The 17,297-nt window shown below is 43.2% G+C and overlaps 1 protein-coding gene across 12 annotated transcripts in view; it reads left to right on the top strand.

The window, feature by feature from the left end:
- TET1 (tet methylcytosine dioxygenase 1) overlaps positions 1-17,297 on the top strand; it is a 139,452-nt gene that overhangs the window by 74,682 nt on the left and 47,473 nt on the right. For 11 of the 12 annotated variants that reach the window (XR_012417863.1, XR_012417862.1, XR_012417860.1 and 8 more), the window contains one exon: positions 13,018-15,313. Coding sequence is in view for 8 of the 12 variants with exons in the window: in XM_005565691.4 (XP_005565748.1) it covers positions 13,018-15,313 (2,296 nt within the window). In the remaining 4 variants the exon portion in view is untranslated. Of the gene's footprint in view, positions 1-3,990; positions 4,162-13,017; positions 15,314-17,297 lie in introns of those variants that run through there. The other variant, XM_065521002.2, reaches the window with a different exon arrangement.

The following is a 17,297-nucleotide window of genomic DNA, read 5'->3' as shown; positions in this document are numbered from 1 at the left end:
TGGCCTTCTGCTTGGAGTTAGGCAAGGTCCCTGAAAGTTATCTTTGATCATGAGGGAGCATTCCACGAAGGATGACTTGATACTGGCTAAACCCTAGCAGAAAACAGGATCTGGCCAGGCGTGGTGGCTCATGCCTGTAATCCCAGCACTTTGGGAGGCCGAGGCGGGCGGATCACGAGGTCAGGAGATACAGACCATCCTGGCTAACATGGTGAAACCCCGTCTCTACTAAAAATCCAAAAAATTCGCTGGGCGTGGTGGCGGGCGCCTGCAGTCCCAGCTACTCAGGAGGTTGAGGCAGGAGAATGGCGGGAACCCGGGAGGCGGAGCTCGCAGTGAGCCGAGATGGCGAGATCGTGCCACTGCACTCCAGCCTGGGCGACAGAGCGAGACTCCCTTTCAAAAAAAAAGAAAAAACAATTATCTTAAGAAAACAAGATTTGTCATAAGAAGAATCTCCTGAGCTCTTAAGGGGCATTTAAATGGTATTTGAATTTTAAAAAAAAAAAAGGCAGATCACGTGAGGTCAGGAGTTCGAGAGCAGCCTGTCTAACATGGTGAAACCCCATCTCTACTAAAAATACAAAAACTAGCTGGCCGTGGTGGCCGACGCCTGTAATCCTAGCTACTAGTGAGGCTGAGGCAGGACAATTACTTGAACCCAAGAGGCGGAGGTTGCAGTGAGCCAAGATCACCATAGCACTCCACCCTGGGTGACAGAGTGAGACTTCGTCTCAAAAAAAAAAAGGGTTGTTGAAGTCTGCCTTCTATATTGAGCCTTTACAGTATGAGTGAACGTAAACCTTATTTGTAAAACTAGTGTGATTTAATCTTGTCTGATTAATCTACAATTGTATGGTCTTTTAATTTGGTTTTTTAAAAATTAATATGGAAATTTATACTGGAGGATTTTTTGTTGTCTTGTTTTGTTTTTTGAGAGACGGTCTCACTCTGTCATCCAGGCTGGAGTGCAGTGGTGTGACCACAGTTCACTGCAACCTCTGCCTCCCAGACTCAAGTGATCCCTTCCACTTTAGCCTCCTGAGTAGCTGGGACTGCAGGCATGTACCACCTTGCCTGGCTAATTTTTGTATCAGGTTGGTGCAAAAGTAACTGCAGTTTTTGCTGTTACTGTTAAAATTTTTTTAGAGATGGGGTTTCACCATATTGAAGGTGAAACCCCAGGCTGGTCCTGACTTCAAATGACCTGCTCACCTCAGCCTCCCAAAGTGCTGGGATTGCAGGCATGTCCAGCCCTGGGGTATTTTTTAATGCTAATAAGTTTTCACTGGATCTTAGTCTCCCAGTTATATGAAATGATAAAATATGAAGAAAAAGATAAAAATATGGAACATATCAGGATTATGCAGAAATGAGGAGGGTTGTAGTCCAAGAAATATTTGGAGGGAAAATGGACTACGACCTTTGACCACATCCTCAAGGAACAGATTATTTTTGTGAGACAGTCTCATTCTCAGCTCACTGCAGCTTTGACCAGCTGGGCTCAAGCGATTCTCCTGCCTCAGCCTCTTGAGTAGCTAGGACTTCAGGCACACACCACCACACCTGGCTGATTTTTAAATTGTTTGTAGAGATGGGGCTTTGCCATGTTGCCTAGGCTGGTCTTGATCTCCTGGACTCAAGCAATCCTCTTGTCTCGGCCTCCAAAAGTGCTGGCATTACAGGCATGAGCCACCGCACCTAGTTAAGAATTGGATTCTAAATTGAGTTCAAATTTACCCGTTTTCCATAACAGCTTGCTCTGAGCTCAGTGTTACTGTAAATATTGATTTTGGACTTAAGATGGTAATATTTTGAATAGCAATGCTATACTCCTACAACTCACAGTTAATATCCTTTCACACACAAATGAATAAAACAGGCCAGTGGATTTGGAAATTTAATAATCCGTACAATCTAAGAAAGTAAACTACCAAAAAAAGTAACTTTAATTCATTCATTGTAACTTTAATTCAGTGCATCTTAGTTAGCATTAGTATCCAGTGGAATTCATTGTGAATGTTAACACTTATTATTCACTACTGAATTGTTAATTTTAGAACAGTGCCTGGGGGCTAGACATTAGGACCTTGTTGTTAGACCTCTGGTTTGAAGCCTGGCTCTTGATGCTGATCTGAATAAGAAAGGTTCAGTGAGTGGAAATACTGATATTACTTAGTAGGAGATGCAAATGAGAGAATTCCTATGAAGTGCTGTTCATAATGATACCTGGCAAGTAGTAGATTCTCAGTACATAATAATAGGTGTTCATAAATATTCTTGTTTGTTTGTTTGTTTTTGAGATGGAGTCTCACTCTGTCATCCAGGCTGGAGTGCAGTGCTGTGATAGCTCACTGCATCCTCCGCCTCCCAGGTTCAAGCAATTCTCCTGCCTCAGCTTCCCATGTAGCTAGGATTACAGATGTGTGCCACCACGCCCAGCTAATTTTTGTAATTTTAGTAGAGACTTGGCTGTATTTTTTGTATATTTTAGTAGAGACTGGGTTTCACCATGTTGGCCAGGCTGGTCTCGAACACCTGACCTCGTGATCTGCCCACCTCAGCCTCGCAAAGCGCTGGGATTACAGGCATAAGCCACCGTACCTGGCCCAATATTCTTTTATTAATTGTGAGTTTGAGACCAGAATTACTAGGTTTTTCTTAAACGTTGGAGGACAAGTAAAAAAGGAAGAACTATCTAATACGCATTTTTCCTTTAAATAAGTCAGTTCATTTCAACATATACTAAAGTCCAGCAATTTGACTGGGTCTGGTGTTTCACACCTGTAATCCCAGCACTTTGGGAAGCTGAAGTGAGAGGACTGCTTGAGCCCAGGAGTTTGAGACCAGCCTGGGCAATATAGCAAGACCCTGTCTCTTAACAACAACAACCCACAGTTTATAGGAATATGTTGATTCATGTAATCCTCACAATGAACCTCTTTAATACATGTTATTACTAGCTCTGCTCCAAAGTTTGTTGTTTGATTCCTGCCAAACCCATGTTCTTAAAAATATATAAAATAGTTAAGATACTAAAAAGAATAATACACTAATCACCAGAGTTGGTTATTAACCTTAAGCATGGGTGGAGGATTGTTCGTGGAAAGTGTGAAGAATGAGAAGTTAGGTTTTGCTTTAGGGTCCGCTAGGGCCTGGGCAAGGCGGCATATGCCTGTAATCCCAGCCTGGGCAACAAACTGAGACTCAGTCTCTACCAAAATCAAAACAACAAAAAAGTGAAAATAAAGTAGAGTCCTCCAGGAGTAGGCTCATCAAGGGGCCAAGAGGTGTGACAGTGAAGCTTCAAGGGAGATCTACATTTTAGAGAGTTTTAAGTGAAAATTCTCCTTGGAGGTCTACAAACCAGACCCTTAAGGGGTCGTGAGCAAGTTAAGTCTGTGGTATTTAAGAAATGATTGAATCTGACTGATAATTCAATTATAATTTGGGTAGAAGTTTAAGATATTTGAATAAGGAGGGAAATTAGTAGAATGTCAGTTTGAGGCAGATTGGATGGTGTTAGGTTTTTCCTCCTTTGGGAATAAATTATACTGGCTCATAGCCCCAAAGAAAAAGGAGGATGGCCAAGAATACCTGTGAACAGAGAGCATTAGCTCTGAGGTCAGTCATGATTTTCTACACATTTGGAGCCAATCTTTAATTTCCACATTAAAAGAAAAATAGAGGTTTTTGATCCCTCCCTCGATTAACAACCTGCTCAACTTCCTCTCCGCCCTTCACCCCACCCCTGATTTGAAAGGATTTCTTTTGAGTTCTAAGACGCCCTGGCCAGATGAGGGTGGAGTTCTTGTTGGGGGTAGGAATGAGAAAATTAGAATATCAAAGTAATCCCAGCACTTTGGGAGGCCAAGGCAGGAGGATATCTTTAGCTCAGGAATTTGACACCACTAGCCTGGGCAACATAGTGAGACCTTGTCTCTACAAAAGCAAAAGTAGCTGAGCTTCAGGGGATCCCTTGAGCCTAAGAGATCGAGGTTACAGTGAGCTGGGATCCTCTCACTGCACTACACCCTGGTGATAAAGTGAAAAGAAAAGAAGCCTGGCTTTAGTGAAGAGATTTTGGAAACTTCTGAAGTCTCTGCTGTGACTCCCATCCAGCCTAGATGTGGAGGAGCCATGAGGCCCTGTATCACCAAGGTAAGGAGAGTGGAGTCTAGGGCCACACAGTTTCTCAGACCCACCTTTGGGGCAGCACTTTCTTTGACCCTGACTTTCTATGGACTTCGAATCTCTCAGCTGATGGCTATAGTCAGAGTAGGGAAACAGATCAGAGGCAAAGCTCCAAGAATATTAGGTATTCGACACTTGGTTTAATAGCTGAATTCTTTTGTTTTCTATTATTTTACTCTGTGTGTGTGTGTGTGTGTGTGTGTGTATGAGACACAGTCTCGCTCTGTCGCCCAGGCTAGAGTGCAGTGGTACAATCTCGGCTCACCGCAACCTCTGCCTCCCGTGTTCAAGTGATTCTCCTGCCTCAGCCTCCCAAGTAGCTGGGATTACAGGCTCGTGCCACCACGTCCGGCTAATTTTTGTGTTTTTAGTAGAGATGGGGTTTCACTGTGTTGGCCAGGCTGGTCTTGAACTCCTGACCTCTGGTGATTCGGCCTCCCAAAGTTCTGGGATTATAGGCATGATTCACTGCTCCCGGACAGCTTTCCTTTTTTTTTTTTTTTTTTTTTTTTTTTTTTTTTTGAGGCGGAGTCTCGCTCTGTCACCCAGGCTGGAGTGCAGTGGCCGGATCTCAGCTCACTGCAAGCTCCGCCTCCCGGGTTCCCGCCATTCTCCTGCCTCAGCCTCCCGCGTAGCTGGGACTACAGGCGCCGCCACCACGCCCGGCTAATATTTTTTGTATTTTTAGTAGAGACGGGGTTTCACTGTGTTAGCCAGGATGGTCTCGATCTCCTGACCTCGTGATCCGCCCGTCTCGGCCTCCCAAAGTGCTGGGATTACAGGCTTGAGCCACCGCGCCCGGCCCAGCTTTCTTTTTATCCCAAAAAAAGGAAAAATAAATTGATGGCTGAAATTCTGAATTAGTCAAATTAGTTCATTTCACTTCTTTGGGAAAATAAAGTTGTTGGAAAAACTTTCGGAAAAACTGTTGTACAGGTCTTCTTTGAAGATATTTTTGTTGTTTTTGCCTTAAATGTTCATTTTAGATTTCTCCTTAGGTGAATCTTCGGTGGGTAGCCAGTTGTTTTCTTTCTTTCTTTCTTTCTTTTTTTTAAAGACAGAGCCTCATTCTGTTGCCCCCAGGCTGGAGTGCAGTGGTGCCATCTCGGTTTACTGTGTGTGTGTCTGTGTGTTCGTGGCGGAGGGCTATAGTCAGATTCTGTTCAAATGACTCGGTCATTTCAGAATAAAACACCACATTGCTCCTTTAGACTGGGTATAAGATTATCAAGACAATGGGAATCTGGAAAAGTGAGAAAATGGAGCAGGCTTGGGAACTACTAGACCCAGACTTGATCTAAGGAGTTCAGCATTATTCTTGATTCAGAGTGGGTAGGATAGTCCCAGAGCAAGTTCTCGTCTTAGGATAATTTTTAAAAGTGATATGAAACAGGCAGGGCTCGGTGGCTCCTGCCTGTAATCCCAGAACTTTGGGAAGCCGAGGTGGGTGGATCATGAGGTCAGGAGATCGAGACCATCCTGGCTAACATGGTGAAACCCCGTCTCTACTAAAAATACAAAAATTTAGCCGGGTGTGGCGGCGGGCGCCTGTAGTCCCAGCTACTGAGGCGGGAGAATGGCGTGAACCCGGGAGGCGGAGCTTGCAGTGAGCTGAGATAGCTCCACTGCACTCCAGCCTGGGCGACAGGGCAAGACTCCGTCTCAAAAAAAAAAAAAAAAAGATATGAAATATAACTAATAACAAAGCTCAAGAGTTCTTAATTAAGCTCATTAATTAATGCGAATGTCTTATGAAGATTTTTCTTTTTTAAGACAGAGTTTCACTCTGTTGCCCAGGCTAGAGTGTAGTGGTGATCCGCCTGCCTAGAGTGTAGTGGTGATCCTAGGCAGGCGGATCACCTGAGGTCAGGAGTGCGAGACCAGTCTGGCCAAGATGCAAAACCCAGTCCCTCCTAAAAACACAAAAATTAGCTAGGTGTGGTCGTGCGAGCCTGTAATCCCAGCTGCACGGGTGGCTGAGGTGGGAGAATCGCTTGAACCTGGGAGACGGAGGTTGCAGTGAGCCGAGATCTCACCACTGCACTCCAGCCGGGGCGACAGAGCGAGACCGTCTCGGAGATTACTATAAGAAGAAGAAGAAGAAGAAGAAGAAGAAGAAGAAGAAGAAGAAGAAGAAGAAGAAGAAGAAGAAGAAGAAGAAGAAGAAGAAGAAGTATTATTTTAGACAGGGTCTCTGTCGCCCAGGCTGCAGTGCAGTGGTTCGCCCTCGGCTCCCTGGTTCACGTGATCCTCCCGCTTCGGGACGATAGGCGTGCACAACCACGCTTGGCTAATTTTTAGTAGAGACCGAGCTTCACTATGTCACCCAGGCTGGTTTCAAACTTCAAGCATGCTGGAGTCAAGTCTACCTGCCACGACCTTCCAAAGTGCTGGGAATCCAGGCGTGAGCTGCTGTGTCCCGCCCTTTACGTACACAAATCTTAGAAGGACCTCAAGATCTTTCTTATAGATAAATACAAACATTGAAGTTCTCAGTGTTCTTGGATATGCACATCTGTAAAATTGAAAGTATCGAGTCAAAAACTAAGACTTCTCTTTTTGCAATCCTATTAGTGTTAAACACTAGTAACTTTTTATTTTTTTGAGATGGAGGCTCAGCCTGTTGCCCAGGCTGGAGTGGAGTGGTGCTATCTCGGCTCACTGCAACCTCCTTCTCCCGAGTTCAAGCGATTCTCATGCTTTACCATCCGACTAGCTGGGATTTACAGGCATGTGCCACCTCGCCGGGTAATTTTTGTCTTTTTAGTAGAACGGGGGTGTCACCATGTTGGTCAGGCTGGTCTTGAACTCCTGACCTCAGATGATCTGCCTGCCTCGACCTCCCAAAGTGCTGATACTACAGGCGGAAGCCGACATGCCCTGCCTGTCATTTATTTTATAGCGTCTCACCTTTTACTCATGCTTTGGAAGACTTTCTCTACCTTTAAAGGTTTTTTGTTTTTTGTTTTTGTTTTTGTTTTTGAGACGGAGTCTCACTCTGTCGCTGAGGCTGGAGTGCAGTGGCTCAATCTTGGCTCATTGCAACCTCTGCCCCCAGGTTCAATGATTCTCCTGCCTCAGCCTCCCGTGTTGCTGGGATTATAGGCACCTGCTACTGCGTCCAGCTAATTTTTGTATTTTTAGTAGAGAGGGGGTTTCACCATCTTGGCTAGGCTGGTCTTGAACTCCTGACCTCTCGTGATCCACCATGCCTGGACTAAGTATTCTTTTTCTTTCTTTGTTCCTTTCTTTCTTCCCTTCCTTCCTTCCCTCCCTCCCTCCCTCTTCCTTCCTTCCTTCCTTCCTTCCTTCTTCCTTTCCTTTCCTGTCCTGTCCTGTCCTGTCCTGTCCTCTTCTCAGAGTCTCACTCTCTCGCCCAGGCTGGAGTGCAGTGGCACGATCTCGGCTCACTACCAGCTCCGCCTCCAGGGTTTACCCCATTCTCCTGCCTCAGCCTCCCGAGTAACTGGGACTACAGGCGCCCGCCACCATGCCCGGCTAATTTTTTGTATTTTAGGAGATGCAGGGTTTCACCGTGTTAGCCAGGACAGTCTTGATCTCCTGACCTCTGATCTGCCCACCTCGGCCTCCCAAAGTGCTGGGATTGCAGGCATGAATATTCCTTTTCTTACATCTCTTGTGTATGTGTGTGACATGTAATATTTATATGATGGTTGCATTTTAGTGTCCATAAATAGACTTATTGCAATACTACCACACTCATTAGTTTGCATAATATTTGTGAGGCTGCTTACTAGATACAACAGGAGTAATTGTGACAGGTTGTATGGCACATGAAGCCTAAAATATTTGCTATCTGACCCTTTACAGAAAAGTTTGCTGAACCTTGGTGTAAACAGTGTGTCTTTTGGCAACATGATAATCTGTTTAATCTTAGGCATTTTTGTTCTTTTTTTTTTTTTTTTTTTTTTTGAGATGAAGTTTCACTCTTACTCCCCAAGCTAGAGTGCAATGGCATAATCTTGGCTCACTGCAACCTCTGCCTCCTGGGTTCGAGTGATTCTCCTGCCTAAGAGGCAGGGTGTCACTTTGTTGCTCAGGCTGGAGTGCAGTGATTCCATCACTGATCAGTTATAGTGTTGAATTTCTATGTTTGTGACCTAGGCCAGTTCACATCTCCTTAGGCAACCTAGTCTAGTGGTCTCCTATTCCCAAGAGATTACCATTTTTTAATTTTTTAAATTTTTTTGAGATGGATTCTCGCTCTGTCGCCAGGCTGGAGTGCAGTGGTGTGATCTCTGCTCACTGCAGTCTCCGCCTCCCAGGTTCAAGCGATTCCCCTGCCTCAGCCTCTCGAGTACTTGGAACTACAGGTGTGCACCACCATGCCTGGCTAATTTTTTTGTGTGTTTTAGTAGAGACGGGGTTTCACCATGTTGGTCAAGATGGTCTCTATCTGACCTCGTGATCCACTTGCATTTGCCTCCCAAAGTGCTGTGATTACAGGCATGAGCCACTGCTCCCGGCCTATTTATTTATTTATTGAGATGGTGTCTCATTTTTTTAACCTGGCTGGGGAACAGTGGCATAATAGTATCTCACTGCAGCCTTGAACTCCCAGTCTCAAGGGATCCTCTAACCTCAGCCTACCCAGCAGGTAGGACTACAGGTTCATACCACTGCACCTGGCTCATTGTTTTTTCATTCATTCTTTTACTGAATTTACAAAGAAATATTGTATATATTTATCGTGTACAATATGAAGTTTTCAAATGTGTATATACTGTGTAATTGGAGTTATCATTCTTTTTACAATTAATATCAATGGAAACACTCCACTGTCTCAATTCCTGTGGTATGTCTGATGAGCTGTTTCAAGGTTTTTCAAAATTAGTCTGTAGTCGCAGCTTCTCTAGAGGCTGAGGCAGGAGACTTGCTTGAGCCCAGCACTCCAAAATCAGGCTTGGCAACATAGAGAGACCCTGTCTCTACAAAAAATAGGAAAAATATAAATTAACCAGACATGGTTACAGGCGCCTGTAGACCCAGCTACTCAGGAGGGTGAGGTAGAAGGATAACTTGAGCCTGGGACTTCGAGGCTACAGTGAGCCGTTATCGTGCCACTGCACTCCAGCCTGGGGAACAGAGTGAGACCTTGTCTCAAAAAAAAAAAAAAAAAAAGAAAAGACAGTAGATAAATAAGGATTAGAGGAGGGAATAGGGAGCTATTGCTTAAACAGGGCACAGCATTTCTCTTTGGGGTTTTGAAAATGCTCTGGAAGTAGAGAATGGCTATGGTTGCATAACAGTACAAATAAACTAAAAACCACTGAATTGTACACTTTTCTTCTTCTTCTTCTTCTTCTTCTTCTTCTTCTTCTTCTTCTTCTTCTTCTTCTTCTTCTTCTTCTTCTCCTTCTTCTCCTTCTTCTTCTTCTTCCTCCTCCTCCTCCTCCTCCTCCTCTTCTTCTTCTTCTTCCCCTTCCTCTTCCCCTTCCCCTTCTCCTTCTTCTTCTTTCTTCTTCTTCTGAGTTTCACTCTTGTTGCCCGGGCAGGAGTACAATGGCACAATCTTGGTTCACTGCAACCTCTGCCTCCTGTGTTAAAGCGATTCTCCCGCCTCAGCCTCCTGAGTAGCTGGGATTACAGGCACCCGCCACCACGTCCAGCTAATTTTTGTATTTTTAGTAGAGAAGGGTTTTGCCATGTTGGCCAGGCTGGTCTTGAACTCTTGACCTCAGGTGATCCGCTTGTCTAGGCCTTCCAAAGTGCTGGGATTACAGGTATGAGCTACCACGCCCAGCTGAATTGTATACTTTTCAACTGTAAAGTGATGGATTTCATGTCATGTAAATTCATCTCAATAAGAAAAATTAGGTTGGGTGCAGTGGCTCATGCATGTAGTCCCAGCACTTTGGGAGGTCAAGGTGAGCAGACCACTTGAATCCAGGAGTTTTGAGACCAGCCTGGGCAACATGGTGATATCCTGTCTCTACAACAAATACAGAAAAATTAACCAGACATGGTGGTACGTACCTGTGGTCCCAGCTTACTCGGGACCCTGAGCTAGGAGGAACATGTAAGCCTGGGAGGTTGAAGCCGCAGTGAACCGTGATTGTGCCACTGCACTCACTCCTTCCTTTGACAGAGTGAGACCCTGAGAAAGGAAGGAGGGAGGGAGGGAGGGAGGAAGGAAGGAAATTGAAACTATAGCAGTTACTTTAAAGACCCAAACACTAAAAATAACCCAATGCCCATGTCCAGCAGAAAAAATGATAACCTTGTTATGTATTTAATCAGTGAACTTACTATACAATGAGAATGGACTATAAGTATACTTAACAACTCATTTTGTGAAAATTTAAAAAGCTGTATACTTGTGATTTGTACACCTTTCTATGTGTATGTTCTATTTGAAAACAGTTTGTGTCAAAATAATAGGTATGTCCAGGCACGGTGGCTCACACCTGTAATCCCAGCACTTTGGGAGGCTGAGGTGGGCAGATCACCAGAGGTCAGCCTGGCCAACATGGTGAAACCCATCTCTATTAAAAATACAAAAATTGGCCGGGCGTGATGGCTCAAGCCTGTAATCCCAGCACTTTGGGAGGCCGAGGCGGGCGGATCACAAGGTCAGGAGATCGAGACCACAGTGAAACCCCGTCTCTACTAAAAATACAAAAAAAAAATTAGCCGGGCGCGGTGGCGGGCGCCTGTAGTCCCAGCTACTCAGGAGGCTGAGGCAGGAGAATGGCGGGAACCCGGGAGGCGGAGCTTGCAGTGAGCCGAGATCGCGCCACTGCACTCCAGCCTGGGCAACAGCGTGAGACTCCGTCTCAAAAAAAAAAAAAAAAATACAAAAATTAGCTCGGTGTGGTGGCGGGCACCTGTAATCCCAGCTACTTGGGAGGCTGAGGAGGAAAATTGGCTGAACCCAGGAGGCAGAGGTTGCGGTGGTCTGAGATCATACCACTGCACTCCAGCCTGGGCAACAGAGCAAGACTCTGTCTGAAAAAAAAAAATTAATTAATTAAAACATATAATAAAAATAAATAAATAAAATAGATATTGTCTAATGAACATTACTGATGTAAAAGTAGTTTAAATTGTGGGTTTTTTGTTGTTGTTGTTGTTGTTGTTGTTGTTTTTGAGTCGGAGTCTCGCTCTGTCACCCAGGCTGGAGTGCAGTGGCCGGATCTCAGCTCACTGCAAGCTCCGCCTCCCCGGTTCACACCATTCTCCTGCCTCAGCCTCCTGAGTAGCTGGGACTACAGGCTCCCGCCACCTCGCCCGGCTATTTTTTCGTATTTTTTATTAGAGACGGGGTTTCACCGTGTTAGCCAGGATGGTCTCGATCTCCTGACCTTGTGATCCACCCGTCTCAGCCTCCCAAAGTGCTGGGATTACAGGCTTGAGCCACTGCGCCTGGCTTGTTTTTTGTTTTTTTAAGAGATAGTCTCACTCAGTCACCCAGGCTGGAGTGCAATGACACAATCTTGGCTCACTGCAACCAACACCTCTCAGATTCAAGGGATTCTCCTGCCTCAGCCTCCCGATTAGCTGGGACTATAGGTGCCTACCACCATGACTGGCTAATTTTTTTTTGTATTTTTAGTAGAGATGAGGTTTCACCATATTGGCCAGGGTGGTCTCAAACTCCTGACCTTGTGATCTGCCTGCCTCAGCCTCCCAAAGTGCTGGGATTACAGGCATGAGCCACTGGGCCCAGCCTATAGTTTAAATTTTTAAAATTATTATTTATTTTTTATTTTTTGAGATGGAGTCTTGCTCTGTCACCAGGCCTGAGTGCAGCAGAGCAATCTCGCCTCACTGCAACCTCTGCCTCCTAGGTCAAGTACAGACGTGGCCTAGTTTAAATTTTTACTTGGAGGCCAAGGTGAGTGGATTGCTGGAGCCCACAAGTTAGAGAACAGCTTGGGCAACATAGTAAGACCCTGTCTCTACAAAGAAACTTTTTATTTTAATTTTTTTTTAACTTTAAAAATACTATTTGGGGGAAAAATGAACACATCAAAATATCAGCAGGTATGATATTTTGATAGTTCTGTGGGGTTTGTTTTTGTTTGTTTGTTTGAGACAGAGTCTTGCTCTGTCGCCCAGGCTGGAGCACAGTGGCATGATCTTGGCTCACTGCAACCTCCGTTTCCCGGGTTCAAGCGATTCTCGTGTTTTAGCCTTCCAAGAAGCTGGGACTACACCACGTCCTGCTAATTTTTGTAGTTTTAGTACAGACAGGGTTTCCCCATATTGGCCATGCTGGTCTTGAACTCCTGACCTCGTGATCTGCCCACCTCGGCCTCCCAAAGTGCTGGGATTACAGGTGTGAGCCATCACCCCTGGCCTTTGCTTTTGTTTCTTGGAGAAGAGGTCTCACTTTGTCACCCAGGCTGGAGTGTAGTAGCACAGTTCTGGCTCATTGGAACCTCCACCTCCTGTGCTGAAGCGATGCTGTCACCATCAGCCTCCCGAGTAGCTGGGGCTGCAGGTGTGCATCACCATACCTGACTAATTTTTTTTTTGTATTTTTGCTGGAGACTGGGTTTCACCATCTTGCTCAGGCTGGTCTTGAACTCCTGGGCTCAAGCGATCCTCTCATCTTGTCCTCCCAAAGTGCTGGAATTACAGGTGTTGAGCCACTACGCCTAGCCTAGTTGTCTTTTCTTTTTGTATATTATGCCCTTTTGGTATTTTATGACTTCACTGAACATGTAAAAAGCGAAAATAATATTTTAGGCTGTATCCACAGGGGCTTTACATTTACTTGCTATTACATTTTAATCTTCTTATGGCTGTTATTCAGATATTTAAGTAGATGACATGAGTAATTTCTGTATTTTACAGGCAGATTTTGACAACAAACCAGTAAATGGCCCCAAGTCAGAATCCATGGACTACAGTAGATGTGGTCATGGGGAAGAACAAAAATTGGAATTGAACCCACATCCTGTTGAAAATGTAACTAAAAATGAAGACAGCATGACAGGCATCGAGGTGGAGAAGTGGACACAAAACAAGAAATCACATTTAACTGATCATGTGAAAGGAGATTTTAGTGCTAATGTCCCAGAAGCTGAAAAATCGAAAAACTCTGAAGTTGACAAGAAACAAACCAAATCTCCAAAATTGTTTGTACAAACCATAAGAAATGGCATTAAACATGTACACTATTTACCAGCTGAAACAAATGTTTCATTTAAAAAATTCAACATTGAAGAATTCGGCAAGACATTGGAAAACAGTTCTTATAAATTCCTAAAAGACACTGCAAACCATAATAACGCTATGAGCTCCGTTGCTACTGATATGAGTTGTGATCATCTCAAGGGGAGAAGTAACGTTTTAGTTTTCCAGCAGCCTGGCTTTAACTGCAATTCCATTCCACATTCTTCACACTCCAACATACATCGTCATGCTAGTATACACAATGAAGGTGATCAACCAAAAACTCCTGAGAATATAACAAGTAAAGAACCAAAAGATGGATCTCCCGTTCAACCAAGTCTCTTATCGTTAATGAAAGATAGGAGATTAACATTGGAGCAAGTGGTAGCCATAGAGGCCCTGACTCAACTCTCAGAAGCCCCGTCAGAGAATTCCTCCCCATCAAAGTCAGAGAAGGATGAAGAATCAGAGCAGAGAACAGCCAGTTTGCTTAATAGCTGCAAAGCTATCCTTTACACTGTAAGAAAAGACCTCCAAGACCCAAACTTACAAGGAGAGCCACAAAAACTTCATCACTGTCCATCTTTGGAAAAACAAAGTTCATGCAACACAGTGGTTTTCAATGGGCAAGCCAACTCACATATCAGCTCAGCTACTAACCAAGCATCCACAAAGTCACATGAATATTCAAAAGTCACCAATTCATTATCTCTTTTTATACCAAAATCAAATTCACCCAAGATTGACACCAATAAAAGTATTGCTCAAGGGATAATAACTCTTGACAATTGTTCCAATGATTTGCATCAATTGCCACCAAGAAATAATGAAGTGGAGTATTGCAACCAGTTACTGGACAGCAGCAAAAATTTGGACTCAGATGATCTATCATGTCAGGATGCAACCCATACTCAAATTGAGGAAGACGTTGCAACACAGTTGACACAACTTGCTTCAATAATTAAGTTCAATTACATAAAATCAGAGGACAAAAATGTTGAAAGTACACCAACAAGCCTTGTCACGTGTAATGCACAGCAAAAATACAATCAGGAGAAGGGCACAATACAACAGAAACCGCCTTCAAGTGTACACAATAATCATGGTTCATCATTAACAAAGCAAAAGAACCCAACCCAGAAAAAGACAAAATCCACCCCATCAAGAGAACGGCGGAAAAAGAAGCCCACAGTTGTAAGTTATCAAGAAAATGATCAGCAGAAGTGGGAAAAGTTGTCCTATATGTATGGCACAATATGCGACATTTGGATAGCATCGAAATTTCAAAATTTTGGGCAATTTTGTCCCCATGATTTTCCTACTGTATTTGGGAAAATTTCTTCCTCAACCAAAATATGGAAACCACTGGCTCAAACGAGGTCCATTATGCAACCCAAAACAGTATTTCCTCCACTCACTCAGATAAAATTACAGAGATACCCTGAATCAGCAGAGGAAAAGATGAAGGTTGAACCATTGGATTCACTCAGCTTATTTCATCTTAAAACGGAATCCAACGGGAAGGCATTCACTGATAAAGCTTATAATTCTCAGGTACAGTTAACGGTGAATGCCAATCAGAAAGCCCATCCTTTGACCCAGCCCTCCTCTCCGCCTCACCAGTGTGCTAACGTGATGGCAGGCGATGACCAAATACGGTTTCAGCAGGTTGTTAAGGAGCAACTCATGGATCAGAGACTACCAACCTTGCCTGGTATCTCTCAAGAAACACCCTTACCGGAGTCAGCACTAACTCTCAGGAATGTAAATGTAGTGTGTTCAGGTGGAATTACAGTGGTTTCTACCAAAAGTGAAGAGGAAGTGTGTTCATCCAGTGTTGGAACATCAGAGTTTTCCACAGTGGACAGTGCACAGAAAAATTTTAATGATTATGCTATGAACTTCTTTACTAACCCTACAAAAAACCTAGTGTCTGTAACTAAAGATTCTGAACTGCCCACCTGCAACTGTCTTGGTGAGTACTTGTGTGGATGTGTTCTTATTTCACCTGCACAAATTACCTCAATCATGACAAGCAAATTCTGATTCATCTCTTTTTGTGTGATATTTTTTCCCCATTCTTACTCTAACTAAGATGGATTAAGTAAATCTATAACCATTTTTCTGTGGGACCTTTTGGTTCTGCTCACAAGAATGGAATATTCAACTTATAATTTGGAAAAACAAATTTGGAAAAGGTAAACCTGCTGAAGTGGAAAAATAGGCTGATATTTCTCTCAAGGCTGAATGTCTGTCAATTTATTGTGCGTAGCATAAGAATGAATTTCCTAGGCCAGGTACAGTGGCTCTTGCCTGTAATCCCAACACTTTGGGAGGCCAAGTCAGATGGATCACTCGAGGTCAAGAGTTCGATACCAGCCTGGCCAGCATGGTGAAACCCTGTATCTACTTAAAATTCAAAAATTAGTTGAGCATGGTGGTGCACACCTGCAATCCCAGCTACTCAGGTGGCTGAAGCAGGAGAATCACTTGAACCCAGGAGGCAGAGGTTACAGTGAGCCGAGATTGCACCACTCCCCTCCAGCTTGGGCAATAGAGCGAGACCCTGTCTCAAAAAAAAAAAAAAAAGAAAGAGATAACTTAATAGTTTATTACGGTTTATTTATTTTTCCTATATTCAAACAAATTTCAACTTACAAGCCTTTCATTATATTTTGTGTGTGAAATAGAAGATACATATAGAGAATGTAAAACATATGTATAAGTTAACAGTTATAAAATATATAGCTGGCAGTTGCCGTCCTACTCTAGAATTGAAGCTGGTTTATGTCTTTTTCAGTGTCTAGTGCTTTTATGCTCTATCCAGTACAAGATCTAATACTGTCTTTTTTGTCCAAAGAGCACTTGATATTCTGAAATAATATATTTCCATTTCTCTGCAATACAAAGTGTACCTGCGTATAAAGAAATTCCATAATCTTGGCCACTTGAAGAATTCATAAACCTTTTTGAATTTTAACATATTAACAAATTTGTTTAATACTGATTTCCTATTTCAAAAAATCAAAGAATAACCAGTGTGCTAACATGAGTCATGTGCTAATAGCTGACTCATGGACTGATCCCTAACCAATGTATTTCTACATTTTTGTGCCTTAGGAGTCATTGAAAGAGAACATTCTGAACCAATTAGTTTTAGTAGTGTGTTAAAAGCTCTGAGAAAATCTTGCTGGGTAAAGATTCTCAGGCAGATCTTATGAGAAATTTCCTCAGTATTTGAAACATGTGAAAGCTTAATTTGAATCCTGTACTGATTAGTTACTGTGTGTGGTCAAATTTCAGGTAAGCACTCTTCTAAGAAACCTGTTGACTCTAATATAGCTGTAAAAAATAGGGAAATTAAATAGATTGTGTCATTAAAGTTCGTTAGGCTGCTTGAAGCCCCATTATTTTGTTTACCATACAACTATGATAGAATAAATTTTTTGTGAAAAAATCTGTTTTGAACCTCATCCAAATAGGTTTAGTTATTAGAAGTCTTACTTAAAATATGGCTCCAAATCACAAAGACTCAAGATTTGCCTTGACCAAAGGTGATGTTTTTATTAGAAGTGGGTGGTTCAATGGGAAGGATAAGTACATCACACTGATTTTTTAACAACAGTAGAAAAAATAGTGTTGTGTAGTAATAATAATACTGAATTCTTGTTTTTCCAAAGTACACATTGTTCTGAAATAATATCCTTCCATTTCTCTGCTCATTGTTCAATACATAATGTTTTTTAGGTTTTTGTTTTGTTTGTTTGTGGATATAGGGTCTCACTTTGTTACTCAGACTGGTCTTGAACTCCTGGGCTCAAGTGATCCTCGTGCCTCAGCTTCCTAAAGTGCTGGGATTACAGGCGTGAACCACCACACCAGCTAACGCACAGTTTTGACAAACTACCATGTGCCAGTTACCAAGGATAGGCTGTTCTGAGAAGAATCTCACAATTTGG

Source organism: Macaca fascicularis, chromosome 9 (assembly GCF_037993035.2).
Source record: "Macaca fascicularis isolate 582-1 chromosome 9, T2T-MFA8v1.1".
Classification (NCBI taxonomy): domain Eukaryota; kingdom Metazoa; phylum Chordata; class Mammalia; order Primates; family Cercopithecidae; genus Macaca; species Macaca fascicularis.
Note: the sequence above shows the minus strand (reverse complement) of the source record. Positions and strands in the feature narration are given on the sequence as shown.